At 38.4% G+C, this 24226-nt stretch overlaps 1 protein-coding gene and 2 pseudogenes across 1 annotated transcript; all 3 read left to right on the top strand.

Annotated features, from left to right (window-relative positions):
* Nucleotides 1-18740: 18740 nt before the first annotated feature.
* Nucleotides 18741-19115, top strand: LOC149191357 (amino acid transporter AVT3B pseudogene; annotated as a pseudogene).
* Nucleotides 19116-19745: 630 nt separating this feature from the next.
* Nucleotides 19746-20360, top strand: LOC149191356 (amino acid transporter AVT3B pseudogene; annotated as a pseudogene).
* A 906-nt stretch (nt 20361-21266) lies between these two features.
* LOC149191355 (uncharacterized) lies at nt 21267-23762 on the top strand. Its single transcript, XM_089406621.1, has 4 exons — nt 21267-21564; nt 22235-22383; nt 22558-22770; nt 23637-23762. The coding sequence occupies exons 1-4, from the start codon at nt 21267-21269 to the stop codon at nt 23760-23762; spliced, it is 786 nt and encodes a 261-aa protein (XP_089262747.1).
* Nucleotides 23763-24226: the final 464 nt, after the last annotated feature.

Raw genomic sequence — 24226 nt, 5'->3', positions numbered from 1 at the left:
ACTTCTGTAGGACGGTGGGCCACGATGAAAGAAATTGCCACAATTACGAGATGTTCATGGATCGAACACCTACTTATAGGATGCAGATGGAGGCACACGATCAGGATCATGTCACACCACTCATTAGAGGAGGATACCAAGGACGTGGACGAGGCTGTGGGGGAATGGGACCTGGATGGGGATGAGGACAATTAATATACTATAATTGTGGAGGACTGGGGCATTACGCGCGTGATTGCACAAACCTGACCAAAGCTTTTTGCCCTTACTATTATCAATTTGATCATGAAGAAGTTGATTGCCCCACGCTGATTGCTCAAATGTGTGGAAAGGGGGTGCTTCCCGCTAACCCTACTCAGAACATCCAAATGATGAAGGCTGAACCACGCATGGAAGATCCTAACGTGAATATGATGCTCAAAAGTGGCACCGCTATGGGGGAAGATAAGGGGAAGAAGGCAGAGGAGGATACACAGGTCCGTAAGGCCCCCTCAAAACAACCAGAATTTGACTTGGAGTGTGCGCAAGAAACCTTTATGGAAGCTAAGAATAACTTCGTGGAAGCTTCCACTTCAAGCAGTAAGGATCAATTGGGATCGAAGAAGGATACTTTTATGCTAAACACCTTCTTGGAAACATGCATGAAGTTACTCAGGGATGTTAAAGCGGTGAAGGGACTGCAAGAATTGATAACTAGATGCGCAGGAGAAGACGAACTGTGAATGGTCTGGAAGTTAGGCAAACATTCTTTGCACACCAGGCGGGAAATGCGATTGATTTTCCAGATTGGAGACCATGAGATGGACCAAGTCGTTTTGGATTTGGGGTTCGATGCAAATGTCCTACTAAAACAAACTTGGGAGCGCATGGATAGGCCCACACTACAATGGTCCCCGATCCAATTACGGATGGCTAACCAACAAAATATCTTGCCCATGGAAAGACTGTACAGGGTTACAGTAGACATCGACGGTGCTAGTACACAAACCGATTCTGAGGTCATAGAAGTAATGGATGAGAGTAACCCATATCCTGCATTGTTAGGGATAGATTGGGCAATGGATATGAATGGAGTCATCAACCTCAAGAAATGAAAAATGATATTCGAAAAGAAATCTCTTCGGGTAGTGGTTTCGTTGGATCCAGCTGAAGGGGCGTGCTATACTGAGCTGGTGCGCGATGATGACAGTGATGGTCAATTGCACTGTATCTACTAGATCACAATGCAAGGTTAGGACAGGGTAAATCCAACAGCAGATAGTAGACTCTCATGGGACCGTGATAGTTCTTGCACGTCGGACTCAGATGAAGATATTGAACGATGGTAGAATCGACTACATGAAGTAACCACACGAAATTGTAACAGGATGGTGACAATAGGGTGTTGGGTGTGGAGCCTGATTATCTTCTGTATTCAAAGGTATTGCCACATTGGACCCCAGTTCGAAATGGGGTGGCAACGCCGGCCATAAAATATTCGTTGCAGGGGGGGTCCACGGGGGGGCGGCTGCAACCTTTGGGGAGCCCCCCCTAGCAGGGGTTTCGGGGGCAACGCCCCTGAAGCTAAGAATAGATGTAAAATTTCCTTGTAAAAGTATAGTAATTTCTAGTCAATCTCGGCCTTTCATTAGGCGGAGATCTGACGGTGGAAGTTACGTTTAATTTAGGGTTTTTTGCCCTAGAATGCAACCCCTCACTATATATGAGGGAATTGTATTGCGTCTATGTAGATCTGTATTCTGAGTGAGAAAGAGATAGGAGATTAAGAGCGAAGAGGGTGTTACAATGGATCTGTTGTAGGTTGTATCTCTTCAGTTTGCTGGATAATATAAAAGGAAGGACTGGTTTTTTCTCCGTGGACATAGCCCAAACTGGGTGAACCACATATATCTGTGTCTCTCTTGTTTTATGCATTTTCTGTGTTTATATTTCTACAATATTTTATGTGTTCCATTGCTCCGTAATATATAATTTTCTAACATAGGGGTAAAAGAGCAGCCAGCTGATGAGATTGCCACAAAAGCAAAAGAACCAGTCGATCAGTGTGAATCAAAAAAGGGGAGAACAAACCCACTGGAAGTATTCGCGAAGGCACTGCGTGCAACCATTGCTTCAAAAAAGGGTGCAGTCCCGAAGATGTGAAGTAAATGGCGCAGATGTCGGAGGCACACGCACGCATGGATGGGAAAGCAAAATAGGGTAAGCATCCATCGCTAGCATAGGCTGTAGGTGTACGATGTGCAAACACCCAACCATCTTAGAATTAGTAGCCCAAAGCCACCATAGCAAACCATTTCGCCAGTAGTCGGCGACAAGGTCAATAGGGAACTAGGGGGAAGAACTCACAACAACTGCCCGATAAAACAACCCACTAGGAAGTTGCAGATACCACGGGTTTGATGGGCCTGTAATAGACAGCAGAAGGGAGCCTAGAAAAGATAGGGTAGCTGCAGGGCCCACGACATCAATAAACTATGGGTACGACCAAGGAAGCAAAGCGTGCTAAGAGGGGACAAATTCAACAGAATAGCATGCCGCGGTGCCCACGAAAGCTGCACCAGTCTACACATAAGGAGATTAGGCTCGGTCAGGTATCCCATAGCACAGGGTCAAGCTATGACCTTGCTATCATGGATGCGACCGCACTTACGAAAGAACACACCCCCCATAATGGCACCTACTGAAAGAACGACTACCCAGATTCTCAAGAGGTGCTCACAGCTCGGGCTAGCAGGGAAGTTGAGAAATCGCACCAAAGGTTTGAACACCTTACTAGTGGTAGAAAATATAGTCTCAGCACCCCAAGCAGTTGAAAGAAGGTGTGGGAGTATAAACAAGTCTGCGGGAAGCTGGCGCGGCAAAAAGGTTCTCTACCAAGTCATTCAGTCCACAAGATCGCAGCTACGTCCGAAGGATTGCGCTACCATAGGAAAAATCAAAAGATGATTGTTAGCAACACTATTCATGACAAGAAAGTTGGGTTATGTCAGGGAGGAGTGGGCAGCAGGACATTAAGGCAAAAGTTCTGAACTAGATACACAAAGATCTGTCGTCTAGACGCTGTTAATAAATTGGAAAAGGAGGGAAGGGATTTTTTCAAAGTTATGTACTTATCTCATAATCTGTGGACGGCACTGGAATATTGGCCCTTTGAACCAGTGAAGAGCAGTGAGCACTTGGCTACCAGGCACCCAGTGATGAGAAGGAACAATAACTGCTTTATATCTTAATCATTGGAAAATAGTTATAGCTAGTTTGTACTCTGCTTCAACAGCAAGAGTCGATGATCAAAGTTACAAATATAATAGTAATTCTACAATTAATTCTCCCCCCTCCTCCTATCCTATCCTATCTATCTCTAATCTAATAATTCATCTAATTGTCTCCACCCCAGCTTTGATCTCTATTTTCATTTAAATACACAGAGAGCAGAGAGCAGTTACAATAGAGATGATTATGATGTGATTCCCATTAAAAAATTGGATTGTTCACAAAAAATTGATTAAAAAGATCATATCTGAAATATCTTTCCATCAACATTCAACAGGAACAAATCAAATTTGGTATTGCAACTGAGATAATTTGGAAAAAGGGCACAAGAGTGAATCTGAGAAAAATGTCTTTAGAGAACCTTTTGTTTCTCTTAATACGAACAGAATTTGGGAAAATAACTCATTACAAAGCTAACTTGGTCCGTTCTAAACAAAACCCATGTTTCGGATTTTCCAAATTCTTCTCCATTTGCCCGAACCGTTCAATACAAAACTATCACTTCTTATTCTAGCAAACTTCTGAGTTGGCACATTTAATGATGAGATGGAGATCAAATCTTCAATCTGGAAAATATGTTGGAGGCTAAAATGGTGAGTGATGTTACAACCAATTTATTAATAAACCATAATTCGTAAAGTCATGCATAATCATCAATTTACTAAAAATAAAGGAGAAGAAATAATATTTATCCATAAGAGCATAAATAATTATAAGATGGAATTATATGATAAACCATGATAAATAACATAATAAAGAAGAGTAGAAATGGATGAAATAGGTGTTAAAAAGTGATAATAATAATGACATATTAATGGCCCAACAATATGATGGTGATTTAAATCATTTACCTTTGAGGGCTTGGGGATTCAAATCTAGCATGATTTTACGTCCTAGTTTAGTTCTTTCAATTACTGCTATCAATTTGGGCATATATTGTCTTATATTTATCTCTTAGATTATTTTGGAGTTTCATAGGTTTATTCACCTATCCTTTATGTTGTCTCTTTTTTTTCCAAATTTCACGTTTCCGCATTCGGTTGGAAGACATCTAGATTATATTTTCAATGGGAGGTGCGAGATTTCAAAGATGGATGAGGAGTGGATTTGAATATAGGTCGAAAACAATTAAAATAAAATAATTTCATATACACCCAAAATAAGTATGTTGATGAACAAGTGGTTATGTTTCCACTTCTTACACCAGGAGGATGTTAGAACGATACTCAAGAAGCCATGGGTATGTGGTCAAAGTTTTTTAATATTACATCATTGGTATATGGGTATCAACCCATTTATAGAGGTCCCAAGTCATTATCTGGTTTGGTAAAACTTCTAGGGCTGCCCCTAGAATTATGGAATTATGGACTCATCAAGTCATCACGACAATCGAAAATTCAATTAGCAAGAGAATTTTTCTGGATAAGAAAATGTTAACAAGTATAGATAAAAGGGTGGCATAGGTCCTAGTCGAAATAAATTTTTCTAGTGTCCTGTCAATGAATTTGAATCTATTTTTGGATGCATCATCCTTTTGACAAAGGATCGACTAATGGGGCATCACTTTTCGATGCCTTGGATTGCACTAAAGGTGCATTTTTTTGATATATTCCATAGGTGTTTCGATGGCTGCAACTTCCCTCAACATTTTGGGGACATGGATCTGAAATTTCGTAGTTTTGTTGATTCTTAAGTTGACACATAATATGATCCAATAGTAGGAGGGGTGCCTATCTCTATCACAGGTACAAATTCAACAAATTCCTCTTCTTATCCTTCTTCTGTTTGTGTAAATCATAAATGTTTCAATTTATCATTACATAATTTATCTAGTGACTTGCTTGGAAATAAACCCATCTTGAGTTCATGAATCTAAATATTTGAGTGGGTTCAATTCGTGCATCTACCATTTTTAATACCTGTCTAAATTAGCACTAGCTTCAACTCTACTAAACCATTTTGTGTATGGCAGGGATGGGGATGGGGATGTCCATTCTATTGGTTTTCCCTTGGATCATGATGCTCCTCCCATTCAATTTGGAACATTGTAGGGGGCCCAATCCCCCACCAACTCTGTTGGGAGTGACATTGATTTCCTCTGTAAGAATCAATCTCTGAAATTGATGCCTATTTCTATGCAACCAAATTATGTTTCCCCAACCCACATCTCCATTAGTCCCAATTCTATTTAGAATATCACTATCCATAATAAGTAGTGGGGTCATTTGAAATCGCTTTCGATGGGGGAAAACAATTTGGCAACACAATCCCTTGATTTTATGGATAATTTGGACTTGCATGATGTCTTGATCCAATTTTCCTGAACCACATTCCCTAGAGAAAACATGCCCATTAAACATGGGTCCACATGAAGATTATTTCTCTTAATATTAGGGGATTGGGAAATGCCTCTAAAAAATATTCCCTAAGACATTTAATCAAATCCATTTTCCCATGGGATATTTCTTTCAGGATATTTTCATTGAAAACAGCGTTGTGGATATACTTCCAAATCCACTCTCTCCAAAATGGAAAAATAGTTGCATGGGTACAAAGAAAATTGCCAAGAAATTAGATAATTTTCTTATTCATGTAAATATTTTGAAGTAGTTTGGATATATGATATCATGGGTATCCCTTGAAATCATGTTTGATCATTCCCTATTCATCCTCCAATGGTCAACCAACCATATTTAGCAGGGACTCACTCTTACGTTTAATCACCCTTGTATTGACAAATATAATTTTTAGCAGTGGGTTATAAATGCATGGAAAAAGGTGCCTACCTATCAAGCAATGTCTTGGATGGAAGTGGTCATTTTAAAGCTCTAAATATTAAAAAAGGTTGTGTGACACTAGGAATGAGGAAAAAAACAAAATTGCATCAGGAGCTAGTGCATATTGATGAGATAATGTTGTGCCTAAATGATCCCACTAATCCATACTTCCTTTTTCTGGAAAAAAAAATCACAAATTATGGAATTGAAGGTTCGCAAGAGAAAAATCATGAAAATGTAAGAGGAGGAATGGTGACTCAAGACTCACACTATCTAGATAGTGGCAATAGATAAAAGCATAAAAATTCCATCATTTTCTTCTCAATAGTGAATCTGGAATACCATTTGGGATATAATAGATGGTTTCGGAAAGAAGATATATAAGCTAGATGAAATTCTTAGGGAAGTGATTTGCTAATTCAAGAAATTCTACTAGGCTCATTCTATAGTGGATTTTGAGAATCAATTAGAAAGAATACAATTTTTCACTCATATATTCTCAGCGTAGGATGATTCCTTTGTTGGAGGGTTGATCATGATCCAAGAGGTTTCTCTTGTTCTCAAAACTTTCACCAAAGACAAGTGTCCTAGACCAAATGGCTAGATTGTGGATAGTTTTATCAATTCATTTCACATCATGGGGAATTATTTGTTTCATATGGTCAAAGACTTGAGACAAAATCATAAATTGTCTAGTGTTGTAAATGTGACGTTCAATAATCTCATTCCAAAATATTTGAGTCCATCAACTTTGTCCAATTATAGGCCAATATCCTTATTCAACATCACATATAAATTAATTTCTAAGATTATTGTGACCTCGCTGAAATTTAAACTCTCTGAGTAAATCTCTCCAGATTAGTTCAATTTTTTGAAGAACCAAAAAATATAGGACGTTGTTGCCATTTCTTAGGAAAACTTACACTCTATAAAATTCAAGTGCAAGAAAGCCATCATTTTAAAATTTGATCTACATAAGGCCTATGATTTTATGGGTTGTACTTTCCTTTGTATCATCCTTCACAAGCTTTGAATTTTAGTTGGGGTGTTCGAATGGATCATGACATGTATAGCCATGGTTTTTATGCGGTATTAATCAATGTAGTCTCATGGGATTCTTTCTAGGCATTTCAGGGACTATGTTAGGGTTTCTCTATGTCACCCTTATTGTTTCTTATCATCATTGTTGGATCAAACGGGAAATATCAAAAAAAAATATGGGTGGATTATTCAATGGGATTCATATCACTAAAAAGGCATATGTCTCTCATCTGATGTTTGTTGATGGTGTTCTCATATTTGGGAGCCTATTTGCACATCCTATCCTTAAATTGAGATCCCTGTCAGGGCCATCCTCTCCCTTACGTTCAAGCCATCTTAGGGATAATATTTTTCACTATTTTCTTCTGAGAACCACCCAAAGTTCCGACTAAAAGGGGAAATATTTTTTCTTCTCCAAATCTTCATTCTTTCTGCCCTATCTTATATCTATATGTCTAAATATCCAAGTTATATATATATATATATATATATATATATATATATATATATATATATATATATATATATATATATATATATATATATATATATATATATATATATATATATAACTTGGATATTTAGACCCATTTTGTGTCTATAAGAGTTCTATATTATATCCACAAACATAGCCAAAGTTTTGTGAATTTCATGTTTAGGTGTAAGAATATGAATATCCAATTTGTCCATTCATTTCTCTATCTTATTGATCTAGGTATTTGCAATTTAATGGAGTCACCTCTCGAAATCATATCTTTTGATCATAATCAAATTGAGAAAATTGCTAGCATATTCTCAAATGGTATCTCTCCTTTGGACCTAGTTTTCAAATATCTTGGTTTTAATTTGAAACCAAATATTTACCTTATCAACGATTGGCATTGGATCATTAATAAATTTGAAGATCAATTGTCTACATGGTAACACAATTGGTTATTAAGGGGTGGTTGGTTGATTCTAGCACAATCAATATTACATAATATATTTGTATACTGCCTACATTTATATATGATGCCACAGTTCATCATTAAAAAATCAACTCCATTATCTTGAATTTTCTACATTCTAGAGCAAAGGGTGATCACAAGACACATATTGTGCACCTATAGGTTATATCACAGAAAAAGGAGGTGGGCAGATGGGGCTTAAAAATTTTGGAAAATTTTGGATGGGATTTGATTACTAAGAGCTTATGGTGTGTTATTTTTTTTTTTTTTTGCTAATGCAAGAGTCGGACCTTCTATTTCATTAATAAAGTACAAAATTTACATCTATCCACAAGGAGTTGTGGACCAAGGAAGAGACCCACAAACCAAACAGAGAACGGGCCCGAGGCAAAAGCCCCTACCCCAAAAACCCAACTTCTAAACTCTTAAAATCAAAACAAAGATGAAGCCTGCATCGTAACCAAAACAATAAGCCTCCCGCCTGTGACAAAATTCCTCCCGCCAAGAAAAAGGAGCATTAACTCTTCCCGCCAACTTCCAGACATGCTGCTTTAATCGTCACCGTTGAGCCTGCTGACCCAATCCAACGGTAGAGGACTAATTCGCCCAGTCAAGAAGCGCTATACTTACCCACCTAGACAACCAACTTGCATGATCAATCTCAGCCATCGATCCACCTCGCTTGATCCGATGGCAGAGGTTCATATCGCGATGAACAATATCACTGAATTTTAGCGTGCGATGAGGGCGGTATTTTAGCTGACCCCACCGCCACATGTAGCCTACTATATGGAATCGCTCCAAAAATGGAAATACCATTTCCCACTTGTGAGGCCTGCGATCACCGGAAAACCGCCCCCAACCTGGTATATCGAGCACAGGCTGAAAACCCATGGAATTGCAGCCGTCAATAATGCCCGGGTTCTGACCTTCCATTTTGTCTTCTCCTTCAGAACTGAGGAAAAAAGAAACTCCCACTGACCCACCTATCTTCGAAGAACCAAAACCACCCGACTGGCTACCGCCTGGAATTGCAGAATTAACCGGTCTCCACCTCCATGGCTCTACTCCGAAACACGAACCTGTCTTCATCTGCCTGGTCATTGCAAATCACTTTTAACCTACTCTAAGGCAATTCCTTCCAGCTCATCGCAATCCTGTTCTATGTGCTGATCACACCTTGATTGACCAGAAGATCCACCAATTTATTCGCTGATCTTCAGACATGTTTGAAGCTAATTGTACGAAGGCTCTGGAGGTGTTTCTAAATCCATTGAAATCCCTGGATCACCCTTTAGTTCCTTGAGACTCTTTCCGGCTTTGTTCCCCAGCTGATCCTCTTAACCGATTTGATGATTAACTCCAAATCAGCTTCAACTATCACATTTTGTTGGTTATCCTGTTCCAGGAAATCTAAACATTGCTCCATAGCCATCAATTCCGCCATGTTATTGGTGGCTTTCCGTAAATGACAGTAGAAGATAAAAGGGACACTTCCATTCTCATCCCTTAACACTCCTCCATAACCAGCGGTATCTGGGTTGCCTTTAGAAGCCCTATCAATGTTGAATTTCAAAAAACCTTTAGGGGGTGGATGCCAGAAAACTTGCTCGGAATTCAGGGAGAATAAAGTCTTATCTAGTCCCTGAGGAATAAGACCTTGCAACCCCAACTCACTGAGAATTCTCAAGTCTGCAACTGAAGGTGGGTTCTTGGGGAGAGTTCGCACAATAGTGTCGACCGTTTCCTTGAGTTGATTTAAGATCTGCTCGAAAAGGCATTGGGAAGGCTTCTTTTCATTCTTGAAGATTCTATTGTTTTGTTCTTTCCAGACATTCCAAATAATGAAGCTTGGAATGATGGCCCATGCTAAGCCAAGAATTTCATTATCTGAAAAGTTTCTTCTCCATTTGTTTAGGGTATTGATGATACTTCCTTTGTCCCTATCAGTCTGTTGGAAAATGGTGGCAAAAGAATCCCACAAACTAGAGGTGAAAATGCAGTTGTTGAGAAGGTGCTCCATAGTTTCCTCTTGGGCTTCACAGAGCTAACATCTGGAAGGCCCCAGGATACCCCTCTTCCTAATATTTTCCCAAGTCAGAATTTTCCTATGCTGAACCAGCCACATGAAGAGTTTAATTTTCATCCAGCCTTGATGTCTCCATAGGCCTTGCCAAATCTTATCCAGAGCTTGAGAGTTAAGGTCAAGGAGAATGAGTTTAGCTTCCTTGAGATTAAAGGCTCCCTCATTATTGTTGCCCCATCTTAGCTGGTCTTGCCCCTCTGACCTCAAAATATTCCTTTGTTCTACCATTTTTTTAGAGTCTCTGCTTTAGCCTTCAGGGGGCTATCATCCCTAAAATCAAAGTTCCTCCAGGTTCTCCATTTTCCCATACTGTTGGTTTGATCCCAAAAGTCTTTTACTTTAGATAACCCTTTGGTATCTGTCTCTTCCTTGAGATCCCTCAAATCTTCTTTTAACAAAATAGGTTCTTGTTGCCATCTATCCTCCCAGAATAGGGCTAGGTTTCCATCTCTGATTTCCCAGAAACTATTTCCTTGGACTAAGCCCCGGCTATCCCATGCCTTATTCCAAATGTGTGATCCCTTTCTATTTCCTAACATTCTTATTAGATCATTGTTTTGCCAATTGCTGGCATATTTTTCTTTCCATATCATAGCCCATTGGGACTTTGGGTCTTTTACCCATCGCCACCATAATTTAGCTCCTAAAACCTTGCTTAGAATCTTAGGATCATCTAATCCAAGCCCTCCATAGTTTTTAGGTTTGCAGATTTTTTCCCAAGCTACCAAGGCCCATTTCTTTTTTTCTTCTCCCTTGCCCCAAAGAAAGTCTCTTTTTATAGATCTGAATTGATGCAGGACTCCAGTTCGTGTCGGGAGAGCTGAAAGCATGAAGACTGGGATTGATTGTAGTACGGCCTTGGTTAGTACCAACCTACTAGCCAAATTTAATGATCTAATAGTCCATTTCCTGATTTTGTCTTGCAATTTGTTAATAACTGGTTCCCAGATACTCTTGTATAAAGTTTTGGCCATTAGAGGAACTCCCAAATATTTTGAAGGGAGGATCTCCCTTTGAAAGCCCAAAATTCTGGAAATATTTCTCTGAATAGCAATGTGAGTATTAAAGAAAAAAATCTTAGATTTGGAGAGATTAACTTCCATACCTGAAGCCATGGCAAATTCTCTCAGGATTTGCTTATAAGCTAGAGCTTCTTTGACCATGGGGATACCCTGCAGCATGGTATCATCAACAAATTGTTGATGAGTTAAGGCCTGACCATCTTCAGAAAGTTGGATACCTTTGACTTTCCCAACTATTTTAGCATGCTTGATAGATCGACCCAGCCCTTCCATCATGAGTATGAAGAGAAAGGGAGAGAGTGGATCTCCCTGCCTGAGGCCTCTTGAAGGAATAAAAGTCTCCGAGGGAGATCCATTAACAAGAATTGAAAAACTGGGAGAAGTTACTAGGTCCATTACCCATTTGATCGAGTTATGATCAAACCCAAAAGAAATGAGAACTTTTCTGATATATGTCTAGTTCAGCTTATCATAAGCTTTGGCTATATCCAGTTGCATGATCATTCCAGCTTTCCTATTGATTGTCAGAGAGTGCACCACCTCATGAGCTTGAATGATGTTGTCAAGGATCTGCCTACCTTCCACATATCCAGATTGTTCAACTGACACCAGGGAAGGAAGAAGAGGGTTGAGTCTATTGGCCACAACTTTGGATATTATCTTGTAGACAACATTGCACAAGGCAATGGGTCGAAACCTGTTAGGAGTTTGAGCCAATTCCTATTTAGGGATCAGGGAGATAAAGGTTGTATTAAGCACCTTCAATATAGTCTTGTCCCTCCTGGAGTCTTCCACTATGTTCAGAATGTCTTGTTTTACTATATTCCAGCAAGCTTTAAAGAAATCTACATTGAAACCATCCAGGCCGGTGCCTTACCATTCTCCATTTCTTTTAGGACCTCACTCACCTCCTCTTCCATCACTGGTCTGTTAAGGTTGAAGTTGTCCTCTCTGGAAACCAGCTTGGGTATATGTCTTGATATACCCCTGATGGATTGCTCTCTGTCTGAACAAGTTTCCTGTGCAATACCGCGAAAGTGCTGAACCAGCACTGCTTCTATTTCTTCTTGAGAATTGAGAAGGTTACCTCCCTCATCCTTGATCAAAGAAATCATGTTGTGAGCTCTGTTCAACATAGTGAATCTGTGGAAAAATATAGTGTTACGTTATCCTTCTTTTAGCCATTGCACTCTGGATTTTTGTCTCCAAAAAATCTCCTCTTGTTTGCATAAGTTCTCCCATTCTTGATGATATTTGGTTGCCTGATCACTTCTATCTTTATCAAAACCCTCAATGATAAGGGTTTGGTTGAGTTCCTGCATTTTCCCCTCAATAGATTTTTTTGCTTCAAAAATATTGCCATATTCCTTCTTGTTCCACTCCTTGAGCCTGAGTTTAATGTGTTTTAGTCTTTTTTGAAGAAGGAACATTCATGTGCCCTGTATATTCAAATCTTCTGCCCACCAGTTGGCTATGTTGTTGATAAAATCTGGGTGGGAGAGCCAGATGTTTTCAAATCTGAAAGGTCTATTCCTCGGGGTACCAATGCCCTGAATTTCCAGTTGCACCGGCCAGTGATCAAAGCCTCCATAGGGGATAAATCTTTCCACTATATCCTTGTCCTTGAGCATAAGATCCTCTGAGATTATGAATCTACCCAATTTGGAGGCAACCTGAGACTCTCCTCCTCTTTTATTGTTCCAAGTAAAGGTACCATTACTCATAACAATATCCACTAGCTTCATGTTTTCTATGAAGGTTTGAAATGCCCAGGATTCTTTATTTAGAATTCTGGTACCCCTTTTTTCTCCGACAACGATTTGATCCATGTTGAAATCTCCCCCTAAGATCTAAGGTATTTTTGTATGTCTTTCCCTGAGATCCTTCAGGGACTCAAGAAGCTTGAGTTTGCCATCCATTCTTTGGGGGCCATACACATTTGTGACCAGGTAGATTTCCTTATCTCCCACAGGTTGAATGACCACTGAGAGATAATCCCTAGATGCCTTTGCATCTATAATGTATATTTTTTTGGGGTTCCAAAGCATGAGAATTCCACCTGTTGTATTCTCTACTTTGACTTCCAGAAACTCAAATATATTGAGCCATTTGCTGTGAATCTCTTTTATTTTTTGAATGGAACATTTAGTTTCCTGGATGAAGATCACATCTGGAGCTGCTTGTTTCATCTTATTACTAAGTAATCTTTGTTTTCTTTTACTGCCTAGAACCTTAATATTCCAAGAAGTAAACTTCATTATTAAATATTTGTGAAGGAGTAACTGGATAGGTCTTTCATCTTACCTGAGTCTATCATTAGCTTTCCACATTCCATCAGAAGCTCATTCTGCTTTTTCCTGCCTCTTTTCTTTCCTGGGTTTCTGGGTGCTAATCCTAGTGTGGTTTTCATTGCTTTCACCCCTTCGTTGCCCTGCCTTTCCTTATTCCCTTGCTTTTCCAACCCTATGGTTTGAGTTTTCCATATGTACAACTGTTGAACTCTGTTGAACTCCTCTGGAGGTAACGAGTCCACTCCCTCCCTGGTTCCTTGATTCAGGAATCCTTCTAGATCTAGATTCTCTTTCTCAAGAATCTCCTGTAGTTCGTGGTCTTCCATCTCCATCTCACTTTGGGTCATTTCCTGGTCCATTTCTAGTTCTGTGTCACTCATCATAACTTCTTTCTGTTTATTGATGTTTTGTGTTTTCTCATCATCTTCTCCATTCTCCTCCTCCACTGGACTACCTCCCTTGGCCTGATCTACTTTCGTTGTCACCTCTTCCTCTTCTAGTGCTTGAAACCTATTTTGATTGGCCTGTTGTTGTTCTATTTGATGTGGCTTTGATCCCCTTTTGCTTCCTTTTCCTTTCTAGACCACTTTGTGAAAGCTTTCTGTATCTTCCCTAGTACTAGCTTTACTTTTGTTTTCTGTTTTACTGAGAGGGAAATCTCTAAATAGGTGCCCATGCTCATGGCATTTGCGACCTCTGAATGTAATGTGTTCATAATCCACTTTTTGCACCCATTCTTCACCATACACTTCCAAGATTACCTCATCTGGCAGAGCTCTAGAAAGATCCATCTCCACACATATTCTTGCAAAGGATGTGTATTTTCCCCTTCTAGTGGCCTCAGAAGCTTTAAAAAAACATCCTAAATTGTTTCCTATGGCAGATAAGGATTCCAGTTGCCAATAATCCAGAGGTAGAGAGTAGAGTCTAACCCAAACCGGGACTGAGGTAAAAGTTTCATGTTCTAGTACAAAATTCATAACCCATGGTTGCATATACAGGCCTGCAGCTGCGAAAAAATAGGGCCCTCCTTCAAACACTCTGTCCTTATCTTCAATATTTGCAAAGACTACGGTAAAGAATCCCTTTGACCCAAGATGTAGTTCTATGCTTCCTTTTGGTTTCCAGTGGTATTTAATCCAAGTTTGTAAAGATTTTTCAGTGGGCCATAAGCCCATGAATTTACAAATGATTGCATAGGTCTGCATGTGGTCCCTATGCGCCTACAGAGCAGGATCATTCAAAACTACTCTGGGAGAGATTGCAGTTTTGGGTTTGCATGGTCCCTTTTGTGCTTTGTCTTTTGTTCCCTGTTCCTTGTCCTCTTCCTCACTTTCTTTAGTGTTGTTATTCTCCCTAGATTTAGAGCCATCCTGCTCCTCTTCCTTGTTTCTTTGCCTTCCATCTGAAGGACCCCTATCCTCTTCTACTGGTTTTTTACCTCTGCTAGCCACTGCCTACTTGTAGGAGGGAGTGGAGCTCCCTCCTTTATGTCCTTCCATGGAGAACAAACTCTGCAAGCCTGTAACCCTAGCTCAACAATCGCCTCCGTCCCTCCAGTTCACCTGTCGGCTCTCTAATCTTTTTATGATATTCATTTCCTTATGGTGTGTTATTTTCAACTTGGGAATGTGGTAGGATATTATTCAAGAGAAATATTTAACAAAAAATGGGAAACCTCTCTTGGATTAAAAGTGGTGCCAGATTTTCTAAAAATGTTTCTATAATTCGATATGGGTTCATGAAAAATCAAAAAATGGCTTATTGAGAATTTACGATGGGAGATTGGGACCGGTTCAATGGTTGAGCTAGGCTTCGATCTCATTTGTGATATCCATGGCGATCATACACTTCCTTTTGAGATATTATCTCATCTTCAGAGTATGAGCATTTTTTATATCTCCCAATTTCATTTTGTAGTGGCTATAGAACTATAATGTCTTCCTAGAGGAATGTTACAGAATTGGGCATTAGTGGGAAATTTGTTTCTATTTGGGGATATTACACCAACAATTTATATAAGGATGGTATTACAATCTAGAGTTGTATCGATTCTCTTCAGTGGGGTGGAATTCCTATCCAGGGCAAAATTTCAGTATAGGATATTTATGATTATATTTCTTATAATCCACAGACCATTAAATCAATACTTGGTTCAATCCAATCTGGTCATGGAACATACCACTAAAATCTCTTTGGTTGGCTTGCATGGAAGTACAATATTCTCACTTGGGAGAATCTCTACAAGAGGGGGATTCAAAGGTACTGGAAGATGTTAGTTGGGTAAGGAATCTAATTAAGACATTATTCATTTACTACTAAGATACCCTATTGTCATCACCCTTTGGATAAAAGTTTTGCAAAGATTATCCTTATCCACATCTTGTGGTTTCTCTTTGATATAATCTTGCATTTAGGAATGACAGAAGAAATTCAAGGAGTATAAGACACTCCCATTCTTTATATTTTTGGGTATATGGCATTCTTAGAATGGCTTTATCTTTAAAAAAAAATCCATGTGATTTAGATAGAATTATCAACAACACTTATGCATACTTCAAAAAAATTGGCCCTATGTCCCATAAATTTTATTATAAGAATTCTAAAATCATAAATTGTCTAGAAATATTCCATGATTCTTTTATGGGGCCAAAAATTTACAAGAATATGGGTTTGGTGCAAAAATTATTTTATCTGTGGATTTAAACTTTCAATTCAGCTAGAATTGGGGTTCTAGGACAAATTCTTAGGCTAAAGTTATAGCTCCGTGCAGTCTTTTACTTCGTGCTAGATGGATTCAACTTAACATTCTTTTTTTCAGTGACTCAAAAGTCATAATTGATTATATCAATGATTTCTCGACTTTCGACCCTCCATTATTATGCAACTAGATGAACATGGTCAAGGAACTGAAGTAATAATTTCAAGAGATTTCCTTTGCACATATATACAAGGGACAAAATTTTGTGGTTAGTGTTATATCAAAATATGGTCATTGCCATTAGATGGGCGAGATTCACTTCAAAACTTATTTTCAGGGTACACTCCAAAGTTCAAGCATGAACCCATTCTATTGAATTTCATTAGTAATTGCTTATTGGACATAGTTTATGTGAAGGTTGTAGGATGAGGCATATATCTAGTTTATTGTTTTGTTTCTTGAAATAGTATGAGACATATCCACATATTGGGTGATGAATGTACATGGAATATTCTATGTTTCTAGTCCATGATGATTTTTACCACCATCAGACTTATGTAAACACTTTTTAATAGAAAACTATGGTTTGTTTTTTCTTTCCTAAAAAAAACCATCTAATTGGAAAAAATATGATTTTTTTTTCATTGATTTAACCTATTAAGTGTTATAAGACATTTTCTTTAAGTTGAGTAGTTTGAATGTTTTCTTTAGTTAAATAGAATTTAATCTTTTCACGTAAAATTAATTGAAAAAATATCTCTTATAAATTATATATTTTATTGTTTTTATTAATTTATTAATTTATTTTCATTTTTACTTTTTCAAATACACATTATTTAAATATCTCTCACATTTCAAATAGATGAAATATATCATATTTATAATAAGTATTGATTAAAAAATAATGAATAAAGGTAAAAATAATGTTATTTATATATATATATATATATATATATATATATATATATATATATATATATATATATATATATTAAAAGTATTATTATGATAAAGACGATATATAAATTACTTTAATATAATCACTTAAAAAAATTAATAATAAAACAATAATAACAACATTTCAAAATATCATTGATCTAAAAAACAAATATAATAATGTAAATGCACATTCTAGATATCAAAATATTTATTTTCTAATTTTTTTTCTACTAATTCATCAATTTCCCTTTCAATAAAAATAGGGTTCCTCACTCATGGTCGGATTCACGCAGTAGTCAAAAGGAAAAGAAATATGGAAAGGCTCCTCCCTCATGCATGGTAATATAAAAGTACAATTCTCTATGGACAATTTTAATACTATAATTACGCCGTAAGGCATTTCCCTCATCCCCTTTTTGCCTACCTGTCATCCTTTGACACAGTACGATTAGATGTTAGACGATTACAAAAACTTGAACCGTCGATCAAAACAGTTACAAATTATTGGAAATAGTTACAAATTACAAATAGTTTCTCATCTGTTGTAGGTGAAGCTCTGGTCCTTGTGATGCTCTGTGTTTCCCTCGCTGCAAGGAAAGAATCGTTCAGGTAAGGGTGGGTGCAGGGTTGACACCGTTTCTTGAATTCATGGAAGATACTCTAATTCCTCGTAGCCTCCATTAATCCTGACATATTTACAGTCGAAAATGGTCCATTTCAGGTTTAACGAGCAAGCCCAGGATGGCTACAAAAGGTGTCGAGATCAAGAACTCAACAGCCGTGGTCTCCAATTCTTCTGCACCATCGCCTCCTCCAGTTCTCACGCGTAAGTTCTATGAGATTTTTCCATTGCAGGTAGTGCTTGTTTTGCCCATGTTTGTGTTGAAATTTAGGCATATTTGTGGGTGTTGCAAATCTGAATATTACTGGGCTTCTAGTGCCCCCGGCACATGAGAGTTAGCATTACTAAACTACTCTCGAAAAGTTCCTAAATGTTACTCAAATTAAAGGAAATTTCAGGGGAATGCCCTTTTATCTTAGTTATTTTCTCATCTGTTGTAGGTGAAGCTCCGGTCCTTATGTTGCTCTGTGTTTCCCTCACTGCGAAGGAAAGAATCGTTCAGGTAAGGGTGGGTGCGGGGTTAACACCGTTTCTTGAATTCATGGAAGCTACTATGATTCCTTGTAGCCTCCATTAATCCCGACATATTTAAAGTCGAAAATGGTATCGATTGTAGGAGCAGAAGTGCTGGGATTTCCCTACACTTTCATGAAGACTGGATGGCTCTCATGCCTTATTGTACTGGCACTGGTGGCATGCATTGCCTATTATGGCACGATGTTGTTGGTGTGGTCTAAGAGGGCCCTCAAAAGGCAAGGATTTCAGAAAATAGATAGCTTTGGAGATCTGGGCTTTGCTGTTTATGGAAGTACAGGGAAAACCATGGTGGATTTTATGGTGGTCCTTTGCATGGCAGGAGTTTGTGTGGGTTATCTCATATTCATAGGAAATACTTTGTCTTACATGTTTACAGGATCCAAACCACAACCCAATCCCAAATCCCAATAATCCTCGTTGAATCCTCATGGAGTCTATTTGTCTACCTTGTTGGATGTTACTAGGAAGGTAGGCTTCATATGGGCCATTTTTCCACTAGAGCTCATCATGAGTGGGATTCGAACCCTTACCCATCTAGCCCCTTTTAGTATTTTTGTAGATATCGTTGACATTTCTGCAATGCTAATTGTTGTGGTGCAAGATGTGTTGTCCATATTGAGTACTGTGGGTCCAGATGTTCAGGCTTTCACTGGTTTCTCTGCTATTCCTTATGGAGTGGGTGTAGAAATCTATGCATTTGAAGGGGTAAGCATGATTTTTCCCCTAGAATTAGCTATGGAGAAAAAACATAGATTTGGTGGAGTTTTGGCCGTTGCATTTCTCTTCATTGCTCTCATTTATGGGGGTTTCAGAGCATTCAGGTATATTGCTTTTGGAAGTGCAACCAGAGATATGGTGACTCTGAACTTGGGGAAAAGCTAGATCAGAGATTTTGTTCAGATTGCCCTATGTCTGAACCTTTTCTTCACATTTCCACGGATGATGAATCCTATTTATGAAGTCCTAGAAGGGAGGTTTAGCAAAGGGGAGTTTTCCTTCATGATCTGATCTCTTGCGATTTTCTCGATAACAATAGTGTCAATTCCGGTCCCTTTATTTGCAGATTTTTTATCTCTGATTGGGAGTAGTATTGGTTGTATTTTAGGGTTTCTATTTCCCGCTCTTATTCATTTGCATGCTTGTTGGCATGAATTATCGCTGATATGGATCCTTGCTGATGCCTTGCTCATCGTATTCGACATTGTCTTTGGCATTGGTGGGTCAGTTTCATCTATTACTCAAATCTGTAGCAAATAAACATTCTTGTAAGTGGCTAGGGCGGAGGTTCCAAGCCATGTCAAGAACATGAAAACCCAATAAGCATGGAGTTATATTTGGGCCTTGAGCTTCACAGGTTCAAACCAAAATTAATGTAAAGATGTAATATTATTATCGACTGCCAAAATCAAAGTGCAGTGCTTGTATTTATCAAATTGCTTGTGTTGCTATCAATGCAATCACAACATTAAGCATGGATTTATGGTTTCTAATATGGATTGTAACTCTTTTTATATGGTGGATTTTATGGTGGTCCTCTGCATGGCAGGAGTTTGTGTGGGTTATCTCATATTCATAGGGAATACTCTGTCTTACATGTTTATAGGATCCAAACCACAGCCCAATCCCAAATCCCAAGAATCCTCATTGAATCCTCATGGAGTCTATTTGTCTACCTCGTTGGATGTTACCAGGAAGGTAGGCTTCATATGGGCCATTTTTCCACTAGAGCTCATCATGAGTGGGATTCGAACCCTTACCCATCTGGCCCCTTTTAGTATTTTTGCAGATATCGTTGACATTTCTGCAATGCTAATTGTTGTGGTGCAAGATGTGTTGTCCATATTGAGTACTGTGGGTCCAGATGTTCAGGCTTTCACTAGTTTCTCTGCTATTCCTTATGGAGTGGGTGTAGCAATCTATGCATTTGAAGGGGTAAGCATGATTTTTCCCCTAGAATTAGCTATGGAGAAAAAACATATATTTGGTGGAGTTTTGTTCGTTGCATTTCTCTTCATTGCTCTCATTTATGGGGGTTTCGGAGCATTCGAGTATATTTCTTTTGGAAGTGCAACCAGAGATATGGTGACTCTGAAATTGGGGAAAAGCTGGATCACAGATTTTTTTTAGATTTCCCTACGTCTGAACCTTTTCTTCACATTTCCACTGATGATGAATCCTGTTTATGAAGTCCTAGAAGGGAGGTTTAGCAGAGGGGAGTTTTCCTTCATGATCAGATCTCTTGCGATTTTCTCGATAACAATAGTGTCAATTCTAATCCCTTCATTTGTAGATTTTTTATCTCTGATTGGGAGCAGTATTGGTTGTATTTTAGGGTTTCTATTTCCTGCTCTGTTTCATTTGCATGCTTGTTGGCATGAATTATCTCTGATATGGATCCTTGCTGATGCCTTTCTCATCTTATTCGGCATTGTCTTTGGCATTGGTGGGTCAGTTTCGTCTATTACTCAAATCTGTAGCAAATAAACATTCTTGTAAGTGGCCAGGGTGGAGGTTCCAAGCCATGTCAAGAACATGAAAACCCAATAAGCATGGAGTTATATTTGGGCCTTGAGCTTCACAGGTTCAAACCAAAATTAATGTAAAGATGTAATATTATTATCGACTGCCAAAATCAAAGTGCAGTGCTTGTATTTATCAAATTGCTTGTGTTGCTATCAATGCAATCACAGCTTTAAGCATGGATTTATGGTTTCTAATATGGATTGTAACTCCTTTTATATGGTGGATTTTATGGTGGTCCTCTGCATGGCAGGAGTTTGTGTGGGTTATCTCATATTCAAAGGGAATACTCTGTCTTACATGTTTACAAGATCCAAACCACAACCCAATCCCAAATCCAAGGAACCCTCGTTGAATCCTCATGGAGTCTATTTGTCTACCTCATTGGATGTTACCAGGAAGGTAGGCTTCATATGGGCCATTTTTCCACTGGAGCTCATCATGAGTGGGATTTGAACCCTTACCCATGTGGCCCCTTTTAGTATTTTTGTAGATAATGTTGACATTTCTGCAATGCTAACTATTGTGGTGCAAGATTTGTTGTCCATATTGAGTACTGTGGGTCCAGATGTTCAGGCTTTCACTGGTTTCTCTGCTATTCGTTATGGAGTGGGTGTAGCAATCTATGCATTTGAAGGGGTAAGCATGATTTTGCCCCTAGAATTAGCTATGGAGAAAAAATATAGATTTGGTGGAGTTTTGGCCGTTGCATTTCTCTTCATTGCTCTCATTTATGGGGGTTTCGGAGCATTCGAATATATTGCTTTTGGAAGTGCAACCAGAGATATGGTGACTCTGAACTTGGGGAAAAGTTGGATCACATATTTTCTTCAGATTGCCCTATGTCTGAACCTTTTCTTCACATTTCCACTGATGATGAATCTTGTTTATGAAGTCCTAGAAGGGAGGTTTAGCAGAGGGGAGTTTTCCTTCATGATCAGATCTCTTGCAATTTTCTCTATAACAATAGTGTCAATTCTGATCCCTTCATTTGCAGATTTTTTTATCTCTGATTGGGAGCAGTATTGGTTGTATTTTAGGGTTTCTATTTCCTGCTCTATTTCATTTGCATGCTTGTTGGCATGAATTATCTCTGATATGGATCCTTGCTGATTCCTTTCTCATCGTATTCGGCATTGTCTTTGGCATTAGTGGGTCAGTTTCATCTATTACTCAAATCTGTAGCAAATAAACATTCTTGTAAGTGGCTAGGGCGGAGGTTCTAAGACATGTCAAGAACATGAAAACCCAATAAGCACGGAGTTATATTAGGGCCTTGCGCTTCACAGGTTCAAACCAAAATTAATGTAAATATGTAATATTATTATCGACTGCCAAAATCAAAGTGCAATGCTTGTATTTATCAAATTGCTTGTGTTGTTATCCATGCAATCACAACATTAAGCATGGATTTATGGTTTCTAATATGGATTGTAACTCTTTTTATATGGTGGATTTTATGGTGGTCCTCTGCATGGCAGGAGTTTGTGTGGGTTATCTCATATTCATAGGGAATACTCTATCTTACATGTTTACAGGATCCAAACAACAACCCAATCCCAAATCCCAAGAATCCTCATTGAATCCTCATGGAGTCTATTTGTCTACCTCATTGGATGTTACCAGGAAGGTAGGCTTCATATGGGCCATTTTTCCACTGGATCTCATCATGAGTGGGATTCGAACCCTTACCCATTTGGCCCCTTCTAGTATTTTTGCAAATATCGTTGACATTTCTGCAATGCTAACTATTGTGGTGCAAGATGTATTGTACATATTGAGTATTGTGGGTCCAGATGTTTAGGGTTTTACTGGTTTCTCTGCTATTCCTTATGGAGTGGGTGTAGAAATCTATGCATTTGAAGGGGTAAGCATGATTTTTCCCCTCGAATTAGCTATGGAGAAAAAACATAGATTTGGTGGAGTTTTGGCTGTTGCATTTCTCTTCATTGCTCTCATTTATGGGGGTTTCGGAGCATTCCGATATATTGCTTTTGGAAGTGCAACCAGAGATATGGTGACTCTAAACTTGGGGAAAAGCTGGATCACTTATTTTGTTCAGATTGCCCTATGTCTGAACCTTTTCTTCACATTTCCATTGATGATGAATCCTGTTTATGAAGTCCTAGAAGGGAGGTTTAGTAGAGGGGAGTTTTCCTTCATGATCAGATCTCTTGTGATTTTCTTGATAACAATAGTGTCAATTCTGGTCCCTTCATTTGCAGACTTTTTATCTCTGATTGGGAGCAGTGTTAGTTGTATTTTAGGGTTTCTATTTCCTGCTATGTTTCATTTGCATGCTTGTTGGCATGAATTATCTCTGATATGGATCCTTGTTGATGCCTTGCTCATCGTATTCGGCATTTTCTTTGGCATTGGTGGGTCAGTTTCGTCTATTACTCAAATCTATAGCAAATAAACATTCTTGTAAGTGGCCAAGGCGGAGGTTCCAAGCCATGTCAAGAGCATGAAAACCCAATAAGCATGGAGTTATATTTGGGCCTTGAGCTTCACAGGTTCAAACCAAAATTAATGTAAAGATGTAATATTATTATCGACTGCCAAAATCAAAGTGCAGTGCTTGTATTTATCAAATTGCTTGTGTTGCTATCAATGCAATCACAACATTAAGCATGGATTTATGGTTTCTAATATGGATTGTAACTCTTTTTATTGGATATCATTCAGTGCTATCATTTTCTGATACTGATATTTTTGAAGTTGCAGGTAGAAGCACATAGTTTGTAGGCTAAGGCTTCAGTAAACAGGAAAAATAATTTTAATTAGGTTGTCCGACAGTGGTTATTACAGGGGATTTTCAATTCCCATAGTATTAGCCCTCGCTGTTTTTTTTTTAATAAATAATCTTTTGTTGTAAAGCAGCTTCTGGAAATCTCTAAATATACATGTCTTCAAGTAGGATTTAAGGCTTTGACTGCCTTGACATATCCCTGGATGGACTATTCAGCCCATCCATATACATGGAAACTACTTGCAGAGGAGAAATAATCTCTACAAGTGGGGTTCCTTGGCAGAACTATTTCATACAGCCTCTCTGATTCTTATTTTGAGGGTTAAGAAGCAATCATCTAGGGTGTAAGCATCAAAGTTGTGATAAAAAGCAGTCACAAATTCAGCCCTAGTAGTCACCCTTTCATTCCATTTGTGTTCTTCAAATGTAGATCCTTCCAGGTGTGGGGTGGAAATTGGATTTCCTGATATGCTTTTATTTCAAAAACCATAGGAGACTCACAGTATAAAACTATTACCTGGATATTATTATCTATAATCTAAAGCTAATAGGGTGCTAACAATAGTAAACAACAGAAAAAACATGAGAAATAAACTCAGCGCCAACAACAACAATGCAGTAATAACAGTAGAAATTCCAGCAATATTCAGCAATACATTTGATAATTGATTCTAGAGGACTGATTGCAGAATCAAGTCTGTAATAGTTATTGGCAACAACA

Source organism: Pinus tabuliformis, chromosome 2_2 (assembly GCF_031772625.1).
Source record: "Pinus tabuliformis cultivar Carrire ecotype Pingquan chromosome 2_2, CPIR1, whole genome shotgun sequence".
Lineage (NCBI taxonomy): Eukaryota > Viridiplantae > Streptophyta > Pinopsida > Pinales > Pinaceae > Pinus > Pinus tabuliformis.
This window is presented reverse-complemented; position numbering and strand designations above follow the sequence as displayed.

Coding starts and splice junctions, on each gene's coding strand:
- LOC149191355 (XM_089406621.1), top strand. CDS start 21,267: ATGCTAACTATTGTGGTGCAAGATTTGTTGTCCATATTGAGTACTGTG. Junction 21,565..22,234: donor GACTCTGAACTTGGGGAAAA/GTTGGATCACAT, acceptor TCTGCATGGCAG/GAGTTTGTGTGGGTTATCTC. Junction 22,384..22,557: donor CATTGGATGTTACCAGGAAG/GTAGGCTTCATA, acceptor CCAGATGTTTAG/GGTTTTACTGGTTTCTCTGC.